The sequence below is a fragment of the Hemitrygon akajei genome, chromosome 20, assembly GCF_048418815.1.
Source record: "Hemitrygon akajei chromosome 20, sHemAka1.3, whole genome shotgun sequence".
NCBI classification, from domain to species: domain Eukaryota; kingdom Metazoa; phylum Chordata; class Chondrichthyes; order Myliobatiformes; family Dasyatidae; genus Hemitrygon; species Hemitrygon akajei.
In genome coordinates this window covers 46,263,494-46,284,110 of record NC_133143.1, presented here as the reverse complement: position 1 = coordinate 46,284,110, position 20,617 = coordinate 46,263,494, and the positions used below count along the sequence as shown (strand labels likewise).

The 20,617-nt window shown below is 40.2% G+C and overlaps 1 protein-coding gene across 3 annotated transcripts in view; it reads left to right on the top strand.

Annotated features, from left to right (window-relative positions):
• Positions 1 to 20,617, top strand: part of LOC140713763 (cadherin-12-like) — a 421,855-nt gene that overhangs the window by 159,643 nt on the left and 241,595 nt on the right. For all 3 annotated transcript variants that reach the window (XM_073024264.1, XM_073024265.1, XM_073024263.1), the window contains exon 4: positions 6,316 to 6,435. In XM_073024264.1, the coding sequence (XP_072880365.1) occupies positions 6,316 to 6,435 (120 nt within the window). The remainder of the gene's footprint in view (positions 1 to 6,315; positions 6,436 to 20,617) is intronic.

Here is a 20,617-nt window from a genome sequence, read left to right as displayed (position 1 = left end):
GGCCACCAGGACATACTGGTGAATGGACAGTTCTAGCATGTCTTCTGCTTGTGGGGTTAAGTGACAGGAGGGATAAATGGACAAGGGAATTAAGAAGCGACGATCCTTGCAGAAAGCAGTGAATGGGGTGGGGGGGGGGAGAGGGAAATAAAGATGTGTTTGATATAGGGTGCAATTAAAAATAGCAGAAGTTGTGGAGAATGATATGTTGGATGCAGAGGCGTATGGACTGATAGGTGAGGACAAGAGGAACTCTATCCCTGTTAAGAGGGGAAAGATATGTTAAGGGTGGATATCTGGGAAATGGAGACGATGAGAGTGAGGGCAATATCAATGGTGGAGGAAGGGAACCCCTCCTTATTCTTGCATCTTCTCCCTTCCTTTCCAGTCTTAATGAAGTGTCTCGGCTTGAAATATTGACTGTTTATCCCTCTTCATAGATGCTGCCTGACTTACTGAGTTCCTCCAACATCTTGTGTGCTTTGATCTGGATTTCTCAGTATTTGCAGAATCCCGTGTTCAAACATAAATTCTTCCCACATCATTTTTCTTCATGGTTACGTCCTAGCCACAAGCTTAGTTTCAGAAATGAGCTGCCAAATTTTCTTGACCCCTTCTGCTGTCACCCTTACTCAATAAACGAATTGCTGATTAATCTTGCTTTAATGCTCACAATTCACTGATATGAGATGGATAGCTCTCATTTGTTAAATGGGATCTGGCTGAGGACTTAAAGGGATTGTAATTATAAATGGTTGAAATATGCCAAAATGTAAGATTGGCCATGGTAGCTTACTTTTTGTTCGGGAGTCTACTTCTTGTTTCTGTCATTTTGCTATCCATATTTCAGATCTTTGGGAATTATTAGTAGGATAACTTTACCACTGAATTTTATTTTTGCCATAATGAAAGTTCTCCTTGACTCTCTGCCTCCTTCATTCAGCTAAATCCCTTTTCTTGTTTTTTTTTCGCTGCTTGCATATTAATTTTTCTGCCACTTATTCAATCCTGTGCAATTATACTTTGCAGAAATGTGAGCATAAAATTCTGCTCTAATGGATGAGTGGTCTTCAAGCACTCCTCACATTTTTCATTTGCATCATCCATACCTCATTATCTCAATTTTATTCTCATTTAATTTCAGTCCAATAATTCTGGTGTTTAAATTATATATAGTAGTTTAGAACCACATCTAATATAAGTGGTGCTACATCATAATTCAAAATTTCTGTAGTGTACATTGAATCTAAATGTTCAAATCAAATCAGAGAGTTGTTATTACACCTGAGTGAAATGCAATATATGCCGTTCTTGAAACTGTTCTTTTTGCACACAGCTAACCCAGAATATACTTTATTCATTACTGGTATGCTGGCACCAATGTCTTTTATTGTATGTCCCAGTTTGCCTTTCAGAAGATGATAGTGAGTCACTTTCTTGAACCACAAAAGTACCCTGGAGCAGGGTACTCCCACAGTTGACCACTAGCTAACCACTTTCACTAAAACTAGGAGTCAAGACATGTACAGTACATGAATGATATGGATGACTGTTGCTTTGCTCTTGCTTGTGGACGACAGCTTTATTCATTAATTGTGTGCTGATGTCTCTGGATGATATCAGGCATATTTAAAACATAGAATAGTACAGCACAATACAGGTCCTTCAGCCCACAATGTTGTGCCAGCCCTTTATCTACTCCAGGATCAATCAAACCCTTTCATCCCACATGGCCCTCTACTTTTCCTTCATCCTTGTACCTATCTAAGAGTCTTTTAAATGTCCCTAATATATCTACCTCTACCACCACTATTGACAGCACATTCCACATACCTGCCACTCTTTGCGTAAAGAAACTAGCCTCTGATGTCCCCCTATACTTCAGTCTCAATCCTTTAAAGTTTAGCCCCCTTGTATTAAGCATTTCCACCCTGTGAAAAAGAAGCTATCAGCTCAAACTATGCCTCTTATCATTTTGTGCAACTCTATCAGGTCAACACATACAAACAAGCTGGATGAACTCAGCAGGTTGGGCAGCATCCGTTGAAATGAGCAGTCAATGTTTCGGGCCGAGACCCTTTGTCAGGACTGAAGAAGGAGGGGGCAGGGGCCCTATAAAGAAGGTGAGGGGAGGGTGGAAAACCAATCAGAGGAAAGATCAAGGGGTGGAGGAGGGGAAGCAGGGAGGGGATAGGCAGGAGAGGTGAAGAAGGAATCTAAGGGGAAAGCACTATGGGTAGTAGAAGAAGGTAGAATCATGAGAGAGGTGATAGGCAGCTAGAAGAGGAGGCAGAGTGAAAGTGATATGGTGGAAGGGAGAGGGAGGGAATTACCGGAAGTTGGAGAATTCAATGTTCATACCAAGGGGCTCGAGACTACCCAGACGGTATATGTGGTGTTGCTCCTCCAACCTGAGTTTGGCCTCATCATGGTAGTAGAGGAGGCCATGTATGGACATATCCGAATGGGAATGTGAAGCAGATTTGAAGTGGGTGGCAACCGGGAGATCCTGTCTGTAGTGGTGGACGGAGTGGAGTTGCTTGACGAAACAGTCCCCCAATCTGCATCGGGTCTCGCTGATGTAGAGGAGGCTGCACCGGGAGCATCGGATGCAACTGATGACCCCAACAGACTCACAAGTGAAGTGTTGCCTCACCTGGAAGGACTGTTTGGTGGCCCTGAATCTATCAGGTCACCTCTCATCCTACCTCACCCAACCTATCCTCATTAGACATGCTTTCCAATCCAGGTATCATCCTGGTAAATCTCAAACAAGAGAAAAGTCTGCAGATGCTGGAAATCTGAGCAACACACACAAAATGCTGGAGGAGGTTATTTTCTCCATAGATGGCCTGCTGAGTTCCTCTGTCCCATTCATAAACCTTCCACATCCTTCCTATAATGAGATGACCAATACTCCAATTGTGATCTAACCGGAGTTTTATTGATTTGCAACATTACCTCTCAGCTCTTGAACTCAATCCCCTGACTAATGAAGGCCAACACACCATGTAACTTCCGAACCACATTATCAACCTGCATAGCAGATTTAATTTTGGAATTTTGGCAATGCAGTTTATTGAAGCTGAAGTACAGAATATTAAAAATCAAAGCTCAGCTTGACCCCTGAGGGCAAGTGGCATGAGATTTCTAGAGTACGCTGTTACCTGTCAGTTGGGTTTAGCATCACTTGTAGTACAACTGTAATGATATTGTGGGGTGGCTAAATTATTCATATTGCAGAAGGTCAGACTAAAGACTTGTAAACATAAGTGCAAAGCCCATCAAAGTAGTAAGACATTTGAAATGCAGTCAATTAATTAAAATTGGATGGGAGGTGGAAAATGGTTTCATGAACTGCCCATAAAAATTAATGGGTATAGCCAAGTTCATCACAGGAAAAGCACTTCCCACCTTTGAGCACTGCCAAGAGAAAGCTGCCCCTGGCCATCTAGGCCATATTGTCTTCTTGCAGCTACCATTAGGAAGGAGGTACAGGAACCTTAGGTAACATACCACTAAGTTCAGAGACAATTATTACCCTTCAACTATCAGGCTCCTAAACCAATGTGGACATTTTCACTCACTGTAACACTGAACAGATCATTGAACACAACCTGTGGACTCAGTTTCAAGGGCTCTATGACCCACAATCCATGTCCTTACTATTATGTATTTATTTACTTGTTTGTTTGTTTATTTATTGTTTCTTTTTGTTTTTGCAGTTTGTCTTCATTTGCACATTTGTTGCTTGTTAGTCTTTGTGTGTTCTTTTACATTGATCCCATCGTACTTCTTTTTAATATTGTGAATGCCTGCAAGAAAATGAATCACTGGGTAGTATTTGGTGACATGTGCTACCCTGATAATAAATTTAATTTAAACACTGTACTTTGAAATTAGTGGTCTGTTGTTAAAACTTTTATGGTCCACTAATGCATTTCAGGGAGGAAATTCTCTTGCTCTTGTCTGGCCAATGCGTCATTCCAAGCCCACCCATGTGACTGATTCTTACCTGCTGCCTGAAAAGGCTTAGCAAGTCACCGGGCTTAGTGGGTAAGGGTGAGCAATATATACCAGCCTGCCAATTTTATCCATATTCTATGAGCAAACAAATAAAAACATGGGAGCCATAAATATAAGATAATCACTAATCAGGACAATCTGTTTTACCTAGAAAGTGATTATAATGTATAACTTGCCATGGTGATCAAAGGAATTGAAAAAAAAGATATATTGGGATAGGTGAAATAGAGTGGGAGGAGCCTTGTGAACTTGTTAGATTGAATGGTCTGTTTCTTGCTGTAATTTTTTCAGTAATTCTATGTAATTAATGCCACATTCCAGTAATGTTCCTTCTGTACAGCTGTTGTACAAAGCAGCCTGTTATCTTAGAGAAAGCATTGTTCCTGAAAATAAAGCACACTGTACAATTACCTGTGACTTCTCATTTCTCCACCAGTAATGAGTTAGGCAGGTGAATGGATGAGGGACTCGGAGTTACGTGTCTACATTAAATTAGTTTATCGTACGGGCAGAAGGAAAACAAAATGTTACAAGGCTATTGCCGGGACTTGAGAATCTGAGTTAGGGAAAGGCTGAACAGCTTAGGACTTTATTCCATGGAATGTAGGAAAATGAGGGGATGTCTTACAGAGGTATAAACAAATGAGGGTGTAGATAGGGTGAATGCATGCAGGGTTTTTCCCTCAAATTGGGTGAGACTAGAATTAGAGGTCATAGATTTAGAATAAAAGGCAAAATATTCCAGGGGAATAGACCATAACACCATAAGAACTAGGAGCAGAATTAGGCCATTCAGCCCATCGAGTCTGTTCCGCCATTCCTTCATGGCTGATCCCGGATCCCACTCAACCCCATATACCTGCCTTCTCACCATAGCTTTTGATGCCCTGACTAATCAGGAAACGATCAACTTACACCTTAAATATACCCAGGAAATTGGCCTACACCGCAGTCTGTGACAGAGCATTCCACAGATCTGCTACTCTCTGGCTAAAAAAAAATCCTTCTTACCTCTGTTCTAAAGAGGTAAGGAGAATCTGTGAAGAAACTCCTTCACTCAGAGTGTGGAACGAGCTACCAGCAGAACTGGTAGATGCAGGTTTAATTGTAACATTTAAGAGAAGTTTGGTCAGCTACATGGACCAGAGAAGTTAGGAGGGGTATGATCCTGGTCAGCATTGACTAGATGGGCCAAAGAACTGTTTCTGTGTTGTCATACTGTAAGTACAAAAAGAAGGGAAACAGGAGAAGACAAGGCAGTGTTAGATTTAAGATTTAGCTGCATATAACTGGGGTGCAAAGGTGCAAGTTGTCATTGAGATGCTTGCTTTCAGTAGTCAAGGCTTAGAGTAGAAAAACAAACTTTATGCAGAACTGTATACAGCATTAGATTGGCCATAGCGTAGGTGTTGTACTATGTTCTGGACCTCACATTATAGAACAGGTGACATTTGAAATTAGGCAATGTAAAGATAGTTTATGAGGATGTTGACAGAAATGGAAAAAGTTTAGCATTGAAGGTGGATAGTCCAGGTTGTTTTCCTTAGGGGAAAAGGATGTTGCAGAGAGTTTGAATTCAGGCTTTTAAGACTATCAGAGGTTTAAAAAGTAAGTAGGAAAGATCCATTTCCCTTCATATCTCAAATTGACACTGGTTGAACCAGTGATGGCACAGCATTTCATGAGTGCAGCTATTGGTGCTCAAGTCTTCAGCTAATTAAAACTCAACCCTATGATGCAGAAATCAATTGTGAATTTATTGACAAATATACCCCACTTGATCATGTAATCAGTCCATTGGGTATCAGTCATGGTTCAATGGGTAGCACCTGCTTAATAGGAAAGCGATATGGGCCATTGATGTTCTTTGACAAAGCTCTCAATATTACTGTGCTTTTGTCTGATGTGATGCAAGTTTAGACTGAGAAGGACTGTTCCTAATGATTTTCTTCCCCTCTGATTTTCTGCCTTTGTTGATGAACAAGTACATGGAATATACTTAAAATTAAAGCTGTTCGGTTTAACGGTCTTCTACTTTGAGCTTTATATTTTCCAGTGTTTGTTTATGACCTAGTGTTTATCTACTTAGGGCCACTACCCTGCTAAATTATTCAAAATATAACATGATACAGAAGAATTAAGATACGACATTTAAGTTTCTCTTTATTTCGGCATGTCTATATTTCTTCTGTTTACAGGTAATGGGAAGGCTTGTTCTTGCGTTCTTTCTGCGCTATGTAATCTTGTTGTGAGAATTAATCAGTGACAATATTGAACTGTTTTCCTCAGGTTCCTTCGTACTTCAGATAACAGCCACGGATGCAGATGATCCTACGTACGGCAACAGTGCGAGAGTGGTGTACAGTATCCTGCAAGGACAGCCCTATTTTTCTGTGGATCCCAAAACAGGTAATTTGTTCCATTGAAGTAACTGATTCCATTTCCATTTTTTTCCCATTTAACCCTGGCTGAGTAATACCATCTTGTTACTAAGGCCACTCAGTTGTGAGTTTAATTCGTCCTCCAGAGACTTGAACATAAAATCTCAATTTGCACACTGCGAGATCTGGTATGACCAGTTAAGTTCTTTCAGTGATGATGATTGGGAGGTTAATTATTAGCCAGGGTATCTATAGCAACCATCCTACTCTTTCTCAAATTATTCCGTGGGATATTTGCATCCAACTGTTAGCACTACCAGAATCTTGGCTTAATATTTCATGTGAAATAAAGCGCATTCAATTCTGCAACATTAACCTCAGCATCCCATTGCCAAAGTCAGTCCAGATGTATAGATATATATATATATATACACACACACACACACACACACACTCTCTCTCTCTCTCTCTCTCTCTCTCTCTCTCTCTCTCTCTCTCCCCCCCCCCCCCCAAGTCAAAATCCTATTTAGTAGATTCTGACATTGTACAGGGTACAGTTGACACTGCTGAAAACCTGGATTTGTTAAGGTCTACCATCTTCAAAAGAAGACCAAAGGAGCAAATTGGGAGGGGTGGTGGGTTCCTTCTGATTATATTAAACAAAGCTGTCCAAAGCTATATTTTTCAAACATCAGTGAATTGAGGGTTATGGAGAAATGGGAAAGAGGAAGAGTTGAGACCAGCATTGATCTGCTGTATTGAATTGCAAGGCAGGTTTGAGAGGTCTGGTGGCCTATTCCTTGTCCTAATTTCTTGTGGTCTTGTGTCCAAAGTATAAGTAATACAGTGCATCTAGTAATATTTTGGGAAATCTGTTGACATATACTTGGCAAATATTCCTCGAGACTTGATATTTGAAGATAGTGGTGATCAAGTTGTTTGAACCAAAACAAAAATAATATTGTGGAACCTATTTTCCCTGGTGCAGAATCCAGGGCAGAAAGCCACAGTGGTAGAAATTTGACCTTTGTGTATTGTGCCAAATACACACTTTTCAATAGTTGCTTTTCATTAAATGAATCAATGAGATGTAGGAGCAGAATTAAGTGATTTAACTATGCAGGTCTGCTCCATCTTGGCTGATTTATTATCACTCTCAACCCCATCCTCCTGCCTTCTCTCCCTGAAATCTTTGACTCTCTTACTAATCAAGAACCTGTCAACCTCCGCTTTAAATATACCCAATGCCTTGGCTTCCACAGCCATCTCTGGCAATGAATTTCACATATTCATCACCCTCTGGAATTCCACAGATTCATCACTCTTTGGTGAGATGTTTCTAAAATTATATCCCATTGAAATCAACACAACTGAAGTTCAGAAGCAAATACAGCAGGCAACCACTACATTATTGTATATGTATTGCCAATAATCAAGGATTATTTCCTATTACAATTCCTGTAAATATTAAGGTATTCTGTGGATACTGGGAGTCAATTAGAGAATTTACACTCATTTTCATTTTTTTTCATATATAAGTGTGTCAAGGGAAATGAACTCGACATGTGTTGTAACATAAGATGGAATACAGAACTGGCAGTATCCCACTCATCCCCATGTAATTGTACTGATCTTTAATTAGATCAGGGCCAATTTGCTGATTAAATCTGGCTTCTTCGCTTGCTTGCCTGCTAGAGTTCATTGCAGAGAAAAAAAACGGGTAGGACAGTAGGCTTAGCTTGAAGCTTAGGTAGCAAATGGATATTGCTTGCAGATGCCATGGTTAATTCAGCCCTACCTCAGAACTAGGAGGACTTCCATTTTCAAAGGGCTCCAATAGGCTAGTTGTAACGTGGAAGCAGGTTCACCACTTTGGTGGCAAGACGGAAGATACTGATTATGAACAAGCATATTTATCATTTATTTACAAGTAATAAAAAAATACGACCAAACATCTAAGTGTCTCTAAGTTACACAAACTAGAAAACAAAATATTCAACAAACAGATACTTAGCTGGTTTTTCAGCACTGGTCACGATCTCAGTGTGCAGAGGAGTCCCTGGAGACAGAAGGAAAGAAACTGAGCCTACCACACGTGCTATTCTTATACTCCTGAGGTTCCTGAAACCAGATACCGATGCCCTGGCACACAAGACAACCAATAGGAAAGAGCTGCTGCATTCTTCAACAGGGCCAATCAATGACCAGCACTTTAGAAATGGCTTTCAACTGACAAGGAAACTAACTTCCACATAACATTAGTCAAACATGATATCCATTTCACTGAGGCGTTTTGATCTTGCCCAACCACTTTTAATTTCATTAAATATACCATCGTAAAAAAAACTCACATCATAGCAACACTCACATCCCTCTTTACCATAAGACAATGAGATATAGCATCAGAATTAGGCCATTCAACCTATTGAGTCGGCTCTGCCATTCCATCATGGCTGATTTACTACCTTCTCCTACCTTCTCCCCATTTGGTTCCCTGACTAATCAAGAACCTATCAACCTCTGCTTTAAATATACCCAATAACTTAACCTCCACAGCCACCAGTGGGAATGAATTCAACATATTCACTGCCCTCTAAAGAAATTCCTCCACATATCTGTTCTAAATGGACATCTCTCTATTCTGAGGCAGTGCCCTCTTATTCTGGATGAGACCATTACAGGAACCATCCTCTCTACATCCACTCTATCTAGGCCTTTTAATATTCAAAAGGTTTTAATGAGATTCCCTCTCATTATTCTGAACTTCTGTGAGTACAGGCCTGGAGCCATCAAATGCTCATCATACATTAACCCTTTCATTCCCAGAAGCATTCTTGTGACATTCCTCTAGACCCTCTCTAAAGCCAGTACAACTTTTCTTAGATAAGGGGCCCAAAACTGCTCACAATACTTCAATTACGGTCTGACAAATGCCTTGTAAAGCCTCAGCATTACATTCTTGCTTTTATATTCTAGATCTCTTGAAACAAATTCTGACATTGCATTTGCCTTCCTTACCATCAGCCTAACCTGCAAGTTAACCTGTATTGAGTCCTACATAAGGCCTTCCAAGTCCCTTTTCACAGCTCTGATTTTTTAATTTTCTTCCCGTTTAGAAAATTGTCTTATCACTTTATTCCTTCTCCTTCTCAAGCTGCAGGGTGAATTCCATCATCTTATGATCACTGCCTCCAAAGAGTTCTTTTACTTTAAGATCTCTAATCAAATCTGTTCTATTACTTAACAACCAACTAAAATTGCATTGCCCCGATGGGCAAACTGCTCTAAGAAGCCATTTCATAGGTATTCTGCAAATCTTCTCTCTTGGGATCCAGCACTGACCTGATTTTCCCAATCTACCTGCATATTGAAAGCCCCCATGACTGTTGTAATATTGCCCTCTTAAATACCTTTAATATCTCCCATTGTAATTTGTACCTCACATTCTAGCTACTGTTCAGAGCCTGTATATTTTTCATATCAGGGTGTCTTTCCCTTGCAATTTCTTAACTTTACCAATATCTTCTGATCCTATGTCACCACTTCCTACAGATTTGATTTCATTTCTTTCCCAACAGAGCCACCTCAGCCCCTCTGCTCACCTTGGATGTTAAGCTCCCAGTTATGACCTTTTTTCTAGATATGACTCAGTGATGCCCATACCAGCCAATCTCTAACTGCACTACAAGATCATCTGCCTTATTCTGTACTCTGTATTCTATAAGCATTCAAATATGACACCTTCAGCCTTGTATTCATCAACCTTTTCATTTTTGCTCCCATGTTACAATTCACCTTATCCCACGGATTGCAATTTTGTCCAATCATCTGCCTGTCCTTCCTCACAGATTCATTACTCAGTGCATCTACTTGTATACTACCTGCCCTAATATTGCTGGTTCCCACCCCGCTGCAAAATTAGTTCTAGCAAATCTGCCCGCACGGATATTGAACCCCCTCAGTTTCAGGTGTAACATTGGCGGCAAAGCAGTGGAAACTGTAATGGAGCGCTCATCTTGCACAACCTCTCCTGGCCCCAGAACTCATTCTACATAATAAGGGAACTCACCGATGGCTCTACTTTCTGAGCAGGCTGAAGGGAGATGGACTGTGCCCATCTATGCCCACGTCATTGTACAGATGCACACCAGAGAGCACCCTAAAATGCTGCATCACTGGATAGTATGGAATCTGCACTGTGGCGGGCCCCAGTGCATCTCCAGCGCCGACCTACGTGCCATCAAGGACATACAGAAAGGTGCCGGAAAAGGGCCAGTCATATCATGAAGGATTCCATTCACCCCGCTCATGGACTGTTTGTCTCACTCCCATCGAGGAGGAGGCTACCTAGCATCCACAGCAGGACCAGCAGAATCGAAAGCAGCTACTTTCCCCAAGCAGTAAGTCTGATCAGCGCCTCCACCCCACCACCACGACTTTATCAATTCCTGCCAGTCACCTTACGTATTGGCACGCTTCTGCCTAGAGGTACTTTATAGACGCACAATCAACCTATGTACATAAGCTGTCTTAAGCAACTATATTTATTGTGTTTTTACTAGTGTATTCTTTATCTTATTTTGTGTTATTTTTGTGCTGCATTGGATCCAGAGTAACGATTATTTTGTTCTTCTTTATGTCTGTGTGCTGGAAATGACATTCAACAATCTTGAATCTTGAATCATGCGAATAAATGAAACCAAAGCTCCGCATTTAGCATCTCCTACGTCATGTCATTCAATATCTGAACAGAACAGCCTTTATTGCCAAATGCCCTTCCTCAATGTTCCCTCTACAGCCTGGGTGTCAGAGTTTGGAGCTCAGCTTCAACGCTGAGTTTGTATGACCTTCCCATGAGCATCCAAAGATGTACCCTTTAGTAGTTTAATTGGTCGCTGTAAATTGTCCTGTGATTAGTCTAGGGTTAAACAGGTAGGCTGCTGAGCCTAGTCCATGCTTTAACATTAAAAAAATAAAATTACTTTCAGCTTTGCTACTGACACTAGCCTCTTTAAAAGTTGTAGGCTTGCATTAAACAGTTTAGGTAAGCTTGATCTGCAGTTAGCCATTTATAACCCATGCCGTGTTGCAATTAATGTTGTTAATTGCTGGCAATTACGCGCGGGAGGGAGGGGAGCTGGGTGGGGGACTTAGCGGTTCTAGCATTTAACTGTCATTCATTCTTTGGTGGCTCTCCTCTGTTTTCATGGATGGTTGTGAAGAAGAAGCAATTCAGGATGTATATTGTATACATTTCTCTGATGTTAAATGTACAATTGAAACCTTTGATATACCACCCAAGGGGGCTCCTGAGTGTCAACAGTCTCAATGATTTCAAGGGATGGAACAGAACAGTACTGAAAGCTTTGACTCTAAATGTAAGAAGGAAAAGACATTGTATGGTTTATTCTAATAGCTAATTTTTATAATGAATAAAGTTTATTTTGATTGGAAAAAATAGTTTAGCAACAGAGCACTTCAGGGAGACAGACAGTTCTCAGTGGGCATTGTTATGCTTTTAACTCTAAAACCAAAAACTAACTGAAAGGAAAACAAGAGAGCTGGGAATGTGAGTGTAACTTTGTTTTAGCTTTAAGCAAAGCGTGCATGTATGACATGGTGGCATAATGATGTATGCCATTTACATACATATACATAATAACCTGTAATGAATTGTGTTAACAACAGAAAACACTAAATCATACAATATATTTACAATGACATGAAAATCTGCAGATATTGGAAAACTAAGCAGTACACACAAAATGCTGGAGGAACTCATCAGGCCAGGCAGCATCAATGGAACAGCTAATGTTTTGGTCTCTACTGCCGTGACGAGGCCACATTCAAGTTGCAGGAGCAGCAGCTTATGCTCCATGTAGGTAGCCTCCAACCTGATGGCATCAACATCGATTTCTTGAACTTCCTTTCTTCCCTGGTCTTCTACTGTCTGCTATCAGACTCCCCCTTCTGCAGCCCTTTCTCTCTTTTACCTATCAACTTCCCAGCTCTTTAGTTCACCCCTCCCCCTCTCCTGGTTTCGCCTACCACCTTCCGCCTTGTACTTCTTTCTCCCCTCCCCCCACCTTCTTGCTCAAACTTCTCATAATGAAGGGTCCTTGGCCTGAAATGTCAACAGTTTACTCTTCTTCATAGATGCTGCCTGCCAACAGAGTTCCTTCAGCATTTTGTATGTGTTGCTTGAATATATTTACAATATTACTTAAATATTTACTGAAATATTAAATACACAACACTCCTTCCAGAATTGTTGTAAACTCCAACTCAACATAGAATTCATTTCAACTTATATACATACATATACAGTATAATGCAATACTATACAGACATCCACAGCATAGTAAATTTTAAATTGTCCCATCCAGGCCTGAAGATTTAATTGTGCTGGAGGCTTTCTTATTCTTATGGATAATGCCTTTCCTGACAAGAAGGGTCACATGGCTGTGAAAATATCTCATTTTCTGGGGCCACTTCCGTGGTTGTTTTCGGAGTTGACTCTGGCACTGCAGGAAGTGCATCTGACAGCACTGGCTACCTTTCTTCTCTGACAATTGACTCTGCTCTTGTCAATTGATTTATGTGTTGTCTCCAGATGATATCAGAGGCAACCTCCTCTGTGTAGGAAAGTGGTCCAGTTCTGTCCTTAATCTTTCAAAGTATGCACTTTTAACCACTTCTATAGTCCCTCACCTGCTTGTCCAAGTGTGAAACATCAACTCTCCTTGTTTGAGGAGCCCTCAGTTTGTCTCAGGTGTTTGTCCTGCATACTCCTTCAGAGATTGGGTTTGAGGAGATCCAAGCATGAACGCAAGGGATGGCCCAGGAGCAACATAGCTGGTGAGATGTTAGTTGTGGCATGTGTAGCATTGCAATATGCAAGGAGGAAATTGGTTGGCTTCTGATTCAGTGTCTGTGCAGTGTGTTCTGCTGACATTGCTCTCAGTGCGTTCGTTAGACTCTGGACAAACCTTTCCATCAAGCAGTTTGTAGCTTGAGTGGTACAGTGTATGTGTCTTATTCCATTCTTTTTCAGGAATGACTGAAACTGTTCCATAACAAACTGTAGACCATTGTCAGTGACTAAGTATTCTGGAATAACATTTCTTGAGAAGGGATGTCTCAGCTCATCCACCATCTTTTTAACACTAGCTTGAGAGTTTGGAGGTGTTCTTTATCATCCTTATCTGTAACAATGATGTTATCCAAGTAACACGGAGTGCCTGGGCAGCCTTGCAGCACCTGGTCCGCAGCTTTCTGCCAGAGTGCAGGTGCAGATGCTTCTCTAGAAATAAGGCTATTATAGTGATAAAGCTCTTTGTGCGTTCTTATGGTGAGATACACTTTGGATTCTTCGCCCATGTCCATCTGTAGGTAGGCCTCAGCTATGTCCACTTTGCTGAAGTGTATCTCCCAAAAGGTTAGCAAAGATATCCTCTATCCTAAGCAAAGGGTATTGATTTATATTCAGTTCTGGGTTGATGGCGACTGTAAAATCACCACAGATCCTGTGAGACCCATTCCTCTTAGCCACTGGGACCAGTGGCATTGCCAATGGCTCCACACAAACTTGGAAAGAATTTCTTCAGCTTCCATGTGATCTAATTCACTGGCTACTTTATCACAGATGATATTAGGAACTGGATGGGCTTTGATAAAGCTCGGATATGGCATTTTCATTTGGCACTGTTTTACCATTGGTATGTTTGAATTTGCCAGTGGCACCCTTAAACACTATTATGGCATCATCCAGTACCTTTCTCAATTTGCTTTCAGTAGACTCTGTCACGGAGGATATGGCATGCAACTTATGGATGCATCTCCAATCAAGTTAAAGCTGTCTCAGCCAATCATGATCCCATAATCCTGACCCTCCTGTTTTTACCTCATATTAGTCCAATGTGGCTTGCCAGTTGATGTATTTCACTGTTACAAATGCCAGTCCCACAGGAATGATCTTTTCTCAGTATAAATTCTTAGTTGGATATCTGCAGACTTCTGTTCAGTATCTTTGAAATGCCATCAAATTCATTTTATGGAATGATTAAAACAGCAGAGCCAGCGTCCTATTCCATTTTAATTAATTTGCCATTAACTTCTGCTATAAGCCATATTGCTTGTCTCATGGTAGTTTCACATAGTAAATCTTAAGGCTACTCAGCCCTGTGTCACTCTCATCAATGTCAAATTTTTCATCAACTACATGTAGACTAGTGCCCTTTTTTTAGACTGACACTTGACTTATCATTTTATTTTTTCTCTTCCCTGTGCAATCCACTTATGTTTGTCTGCCCGGTGTGCTCTTTGTACGTGTCCTACATTGTTGTGTTTTCTGCAAGTTTCACCTTTCAATTGGCATTGGTTTGGTGTATGTGAGCCCCTGCAACAATTATAACACAATTTGTTCAGCCTGACAGGTTTCTGATTCAATGTTCCAATTTTGTTCACACTCAGTTTCATTCCTGACTACAACTCAATTGTGTCTCTGTCTGCAGTCTCCTTTGAAACAGCTATTTAAACTGTGTTTTTAAATGTAAGTTGTACTGCAGTTAGGAGCCATTTGTGAATGCTTTCTTATAAGATTTCACAAACTAAACAATCTCTCACTGCATCATTAAACCCATTTCCAAACTGACAATGCTCAGATAATTTCTTTAATTCAGCCAACAATGCTGAAATGGACTCCCCTTCCTTTTGATTCTGCTTATGAAAGCTAAAGCATTCTGCAATGCACAATGGATTTATTCTAAGTGTTCCTGTATTATTTTTATGATAACAGAAAAGCTCACTTCAGCTGGTTTATTTGAAGCAGTTAAACATCTAAGCAAGCTTCATGCCTTTAAATCCAATGCACTCAGCAAAACTGGTACTCGCTTCTCATTGGCTGTTTCATTTGCTTCAAAATACTGCAGTATTTCCTCAGTATACAAAATCCAGTCATGTCTTGTGCAACTGAATGTGTCAGACTTTTCAATGTAGCCAGCTATTTCTGCTCTTTTTTTGAATTATTATTATTATCACCCGGTACAAATTATTTATGAACCATGCATTCTTCTATTTTCTGCCTTTTTTAAACTTGATCTTCTTTGTCTGTTCCTGAAGAAGCATGTACTGCACTTGTTTTTTACTCAACCATTTCTCACTGCGCTTTCTTTTTTTAACTTAAACGTCTTGCTGCACTTACTAGACACCACTGTCATGTTTGGTAACTCCAGAAAAGGAAAACAAGGGAGCCTGGAATGCGAGTCTAACTTCGTTTTTACTTTAAGTGAGGTGCGCACTTATGTAGTGGCATGATGACGTATGCCATTTACATACTTTTACATGTAACCCATAATAAAATACGTTAACAACAAAGAATGCTTTATCAAACAATATATTTACAATATTACTCAAATATTATTGAAATATTAAATACACAACAGGCTGGTTGCCTGCTTTACAATCAATGAGCTCAAAGTAATCACGGCAATTGCTTTCTATATCCATTTTCAAAGTTACTGCCCATCCTCCCGCCTATGTTTGGCTCTTGGGATCAAGGTTCAAGATCAGTTAATAGCATTTCTAAGACATAAGTGTAAAGGAGAATTAAATAATTTTTACTCCAGATCTAATACAGCATAAAAAAAACACACTTAGATAAAGAACACAATAGTTAAAAATACACAATAAATATAAATGCGTAGGGTACCATATATACACAGATTAATTGTAGGGACATAAGCCATCATTAGGTACAGGAGTATTAATGCATAAGGTGAATTTGATTAGAAATATTTAAGTACTGGTGGTGGGGAAAGTGTGGTGGTATGGATTTGTGGATGGAGCCTTACTGGTTGGGGAAACTAGCTATTTTTGAGTCTGGTGGAACAGGTATGGATTTTTGTAGCCTTCTCTCTCTTGGGAGTAGAACAGACAGTCCATGAGCAAGGTGGGTGGAATCCTTCATGATGTTACTGACCTTTTCTGCCACCTTCCTGTATATATGTCCTTGATATCAGGTAGGCTGGTGCTGGTGATATGCTGGCCCATTTCAACTACTTCGTCCCTCATTGGAGGTAAGGAGGTCCTACCAGCTAACCTCTATCCTTTATTTATGGGTAATCTCTCAAGATGTATCAGTAAATATCAACCACTTGATTATTCGTGGAGCTTACCCGAGCAAGTCATCCTCAGATCTGTTAGTGTGAGAGAAGAAAGCTAATGTATAGTTCATGTTTCATTATTTTGTACAGAAAGTGTTCACAAAACTGAGACAGCAAATTGTTTTTGTTCCTTTGTGAATTACTCATCAGTAAAAATAATATTCTGACAGCAAAGCCATCCACGAGAATTTAAAATTACACATTGTGCAACTGTTCAATGTGTCACATAACTTGAGGTTTCAAATCCATTGATGCTGGTTGCCTTTAGTACAATTTGCTTCTGCTGTGGGTTTGTACGAGAAAATTATCTTTCACTATAGTCAGAGAGTGAGATCGGAGCTGACAAGGCTGAAGCAGTCTCTTAACTGTAAATAAGCATTTGACATATTGAAAATAATGTATTTCAGGCCACCTTGCAATCCTTCTGAGGTAGTAGGACAGAGTCAATTCAAAGTACACTTATTATCAAGGGATATATATTTTAAACAACCTGGAGAATTGTTTCCTTATAGGCGGCCACAAAACAATGAACGCCAATTGAACCCATTAAAAATAAAAGAAGTCCATGCAAACACCCAGTGTGGGGAGGGAGGGAAGGAGGGAGAGGGAGAAGGAGAGGGAGGGAGGAGGGGAGGGAGGGAGGGAGAGAGAGAGAGAGAGATCATGCTAACAATAAAAACAAGTAAACAGCATTCAGAACTGAAGTAAGTCCACAATGTGCCAGGCATCACTGCAGCTGATTCAAAAGTCCACTAATTGCCGGCCACAGTGTAAATCCAGCTCAGGGACAAGCAAACCATGTGGAGCAGTGAGCTGAATCAGCCATCTCACGCCGCTGACCCCCAACTCCCCAAACATTTCAATCTGTCCCAGCACTTAAATCATCTAAACCTCAGGTAATTCCTCACCCATGGACTCAGGCTCCGCCACCTCAATATGACCAGCACCTGACCTTTCCAATTCGGCTTGGCTCTTAATTCGATGGAACTTCAAATCTTTTCTCAACTCGACTCGGCTCCACCTCAAATTACCTCCAACTCCGCTCCAGCAACTGCAGCCCAGACATGCTGCAACTATGCTGCCCCAGCTGGACTCCAATCACACTCCTAAAATGGCTGATCATAGAGGTGACTCAGGTGGGAAGCCACAGGCCTTCCCTGTGTGAACAACAAAGTATTTAGTTGCTTTTTTTGTTTCATTGGCCACCAGCAATTTGTCGCTCAAACTAGTAAGTAGCACCATCTCAAACTACTTCAAGTTAGTTTGTTGGACTGACACTTTGACCTATTTCTGAAGAATTATTGGTACCCACTTCCAATTTTTGTTTTTTTGGCTGTACCTATGTCAATAGTTTTAGGTTTTAGGTGGACACACTGTGCTGATTGTGAGGAGAACCATTGGTTTTCAGCTGCTTGTGAGTAATTGAGTCCTGAAGTTAAATAAATCTCATTATTAGAGCCTGATTGCATTAGATTTCCTGTTACCATTCTGGGAAACTTTCTTCTGTGAGCCAAAACCAGCCAGATCTTTTTAAATAGAAGATCCTGACCTGACCTTGATACTGTTTGTTACTACCTGTCATAGAGTCATACTGAGCAGAAGCAGGCCTCTTCACCCACTAAATCCATGAAAATCATCAAACACTCATCTACAGCAATCCAACTCTGATCCCATTTTAGTCACTCTGCATTACCCACAAATGCTCCTCCCAATGGCCACCTGTCCTCATAACCTTACTATAACTGACCAAGCAATGTGTACATCTTAGGAATGTGGAAAACAATAAAATCATCCAATGCAATATCAATTTTAATGAGCTGTGTACAAGTAGGGCCTTCTGAATACTAATTCTTTTCAATCATTTAAAAGAATTCAATGTTTTTTTTTAACCAATGTGAATAAATTAACTTTATCTATCTGTCATATACCTCCCCATTGAGTTAGCCCATCTCCAACCCTCTGAAACCTCTTTGCATCCTGCTTACAACTCACACTACTACCAGCTCCACGTCATCCTGTACATTGCCTGAGGACAGTTTGCTGCTGAAGCCTTATGATGGTTTGGCAGCTGATTCTCCAACAGTGAAAAGTCAACTCACTTAAACGTCTCTGCTCTCGACCCAGGCAAATGGAGATGAGCAACTGCTGAGTCTGGGTGGCAGCTACAACCATCTCAATTTGGCCTAATACAGTATGTTGTACAGCAAATAATTTAATTTGGGACTTGAGCTGTTTATGATATCTGTTGTCTTTTTCCCGCAACTTAAGTGTGCAGTCATGAAACACTTTTACATGAAGAAAACTCTTCCGTAAGAGGGATTAAGGCTTCTTAAAGCGGGGTGACTCATTAATTAATTTAGACTGATAAAACTTTGATAATAAAGAGTCATTAGATCATGGGGAACCATGGATTGTTGTCAAAGATCAGGCATGTTTGTAATAAATGGTTGAATAGATTCAAGGGTCTGAGTAGCTGATTTCTCTTCCAATGCTCCTGTGGCTCATTTTAGCTGCTATGATGCATAAATTACTCTGCTCATGTTGTGAATCTGCATTTTTATTGTTAAATTAAAATGAGAAGCTAGAACTTTAATGTAGGTTGTCACCATGAATGAAAAATATAACATTCACTTTAAACTGCCAGTGCCTTCAATGCCAAAGCAATGTGTCTGCAGTTTACTCTATCTCCAAAGCACTGCAGGTATCACCCTGGCTGCTTGATGCACCTTCCAAACATGTTCTCTGCTGCCAAGGACAAAGGATTATCAACTTCTTTAGAGTTCCCTTCAAATCCCACCATCCAAGACATGCCCTCTTCTCATCAGGGAGAAGGTACAAGAGCCTAAAGACACATGCTCAATACTTTAGGAACAGCTTCTTCCACTCTGCCATCAGATTTCTCAGCAGTCCACGGACACTAACACAATATTTTGCTCTCTTTTTGGACAATTTATTTTTTATATATTTTATTGTAACTTATATAAATATTTATGTATTTGACTGTACTGCTGCTACAGATCAACAAATTTCGTGCCATACAGGTGTGCCAGTGATAATAAACATGATTCTAATTCTGGTTCTGAAGTCACACACCATCCTGATTTGGAAAAAATATCACTTGTCCTTCACTTCACTGGATCTCTTGGAACTCCTATAGCACTGCATGGAGGACTTCATTGATTCAAGAAAGGAACTCACGACCATATTCTCAAGAGCAGTGAGGAATAAATAGTAAAGTCTAGCTACTCATTTTCCCTAAAAAAAAAACACTGATCAAACAATGAATACCCAAGTTAAACAGTTTGAAATTCTGCAGAGAGGAATTAGAGTGCATGGTCATTAATGTATTGTACATTACTAACCACATATTGTATCAAAGTCTTTAACCATCAAAGATGTATTTTTTGAAGTTTAATAACCAATAAATTAGAAACATGGCAGTCATTTTGTTTATTATAATGTTTTACAAATGGAATGTATGTGTGGATTATCATTTTTCCGTACACACTTCTGGTGTAAATTGAGGAACAGCTATTGGTCAGGATGCCAGGGATAACTGTCCCACTTGTCACTCAAATATTGTCATGGGATCTTTCACATAATCCTGAGAGGACAGATAAAGACTCAAATTAACATGTCATCTGAAACATAACCTTCCTGTCATTGCAACGGTCCCTCAGGCCATTCAAATATGTTTAGTCTGAGTATCAGAAGCTTGATGATTATCAGAGAAAGAAGAAAAGCAAAAGCATGTTCCCTAGTGGGTTGAGAAAAGTATTGTAGGATCCATGCAAAGAGTTGGATTTCTCTTTCTGCCAGGATTTCTGTGTATATTTGATTTATGATCAACTCATTTTGAATGAGCTCTCATGTTTTTATTAAATTCAAATGTCCCATGTACACATGTTTGTTTACGAACAGTAGAGCTAGTTTCTTCTGTCTCTCCTCTTCTATTAATTGTTCTTTCTTATTAATCTTATGTGCTGTTTTATGCCAGCAATTGCAGTACTGTGGAGGTGTGGTTACCATATGAAGTGATCCTTGTGT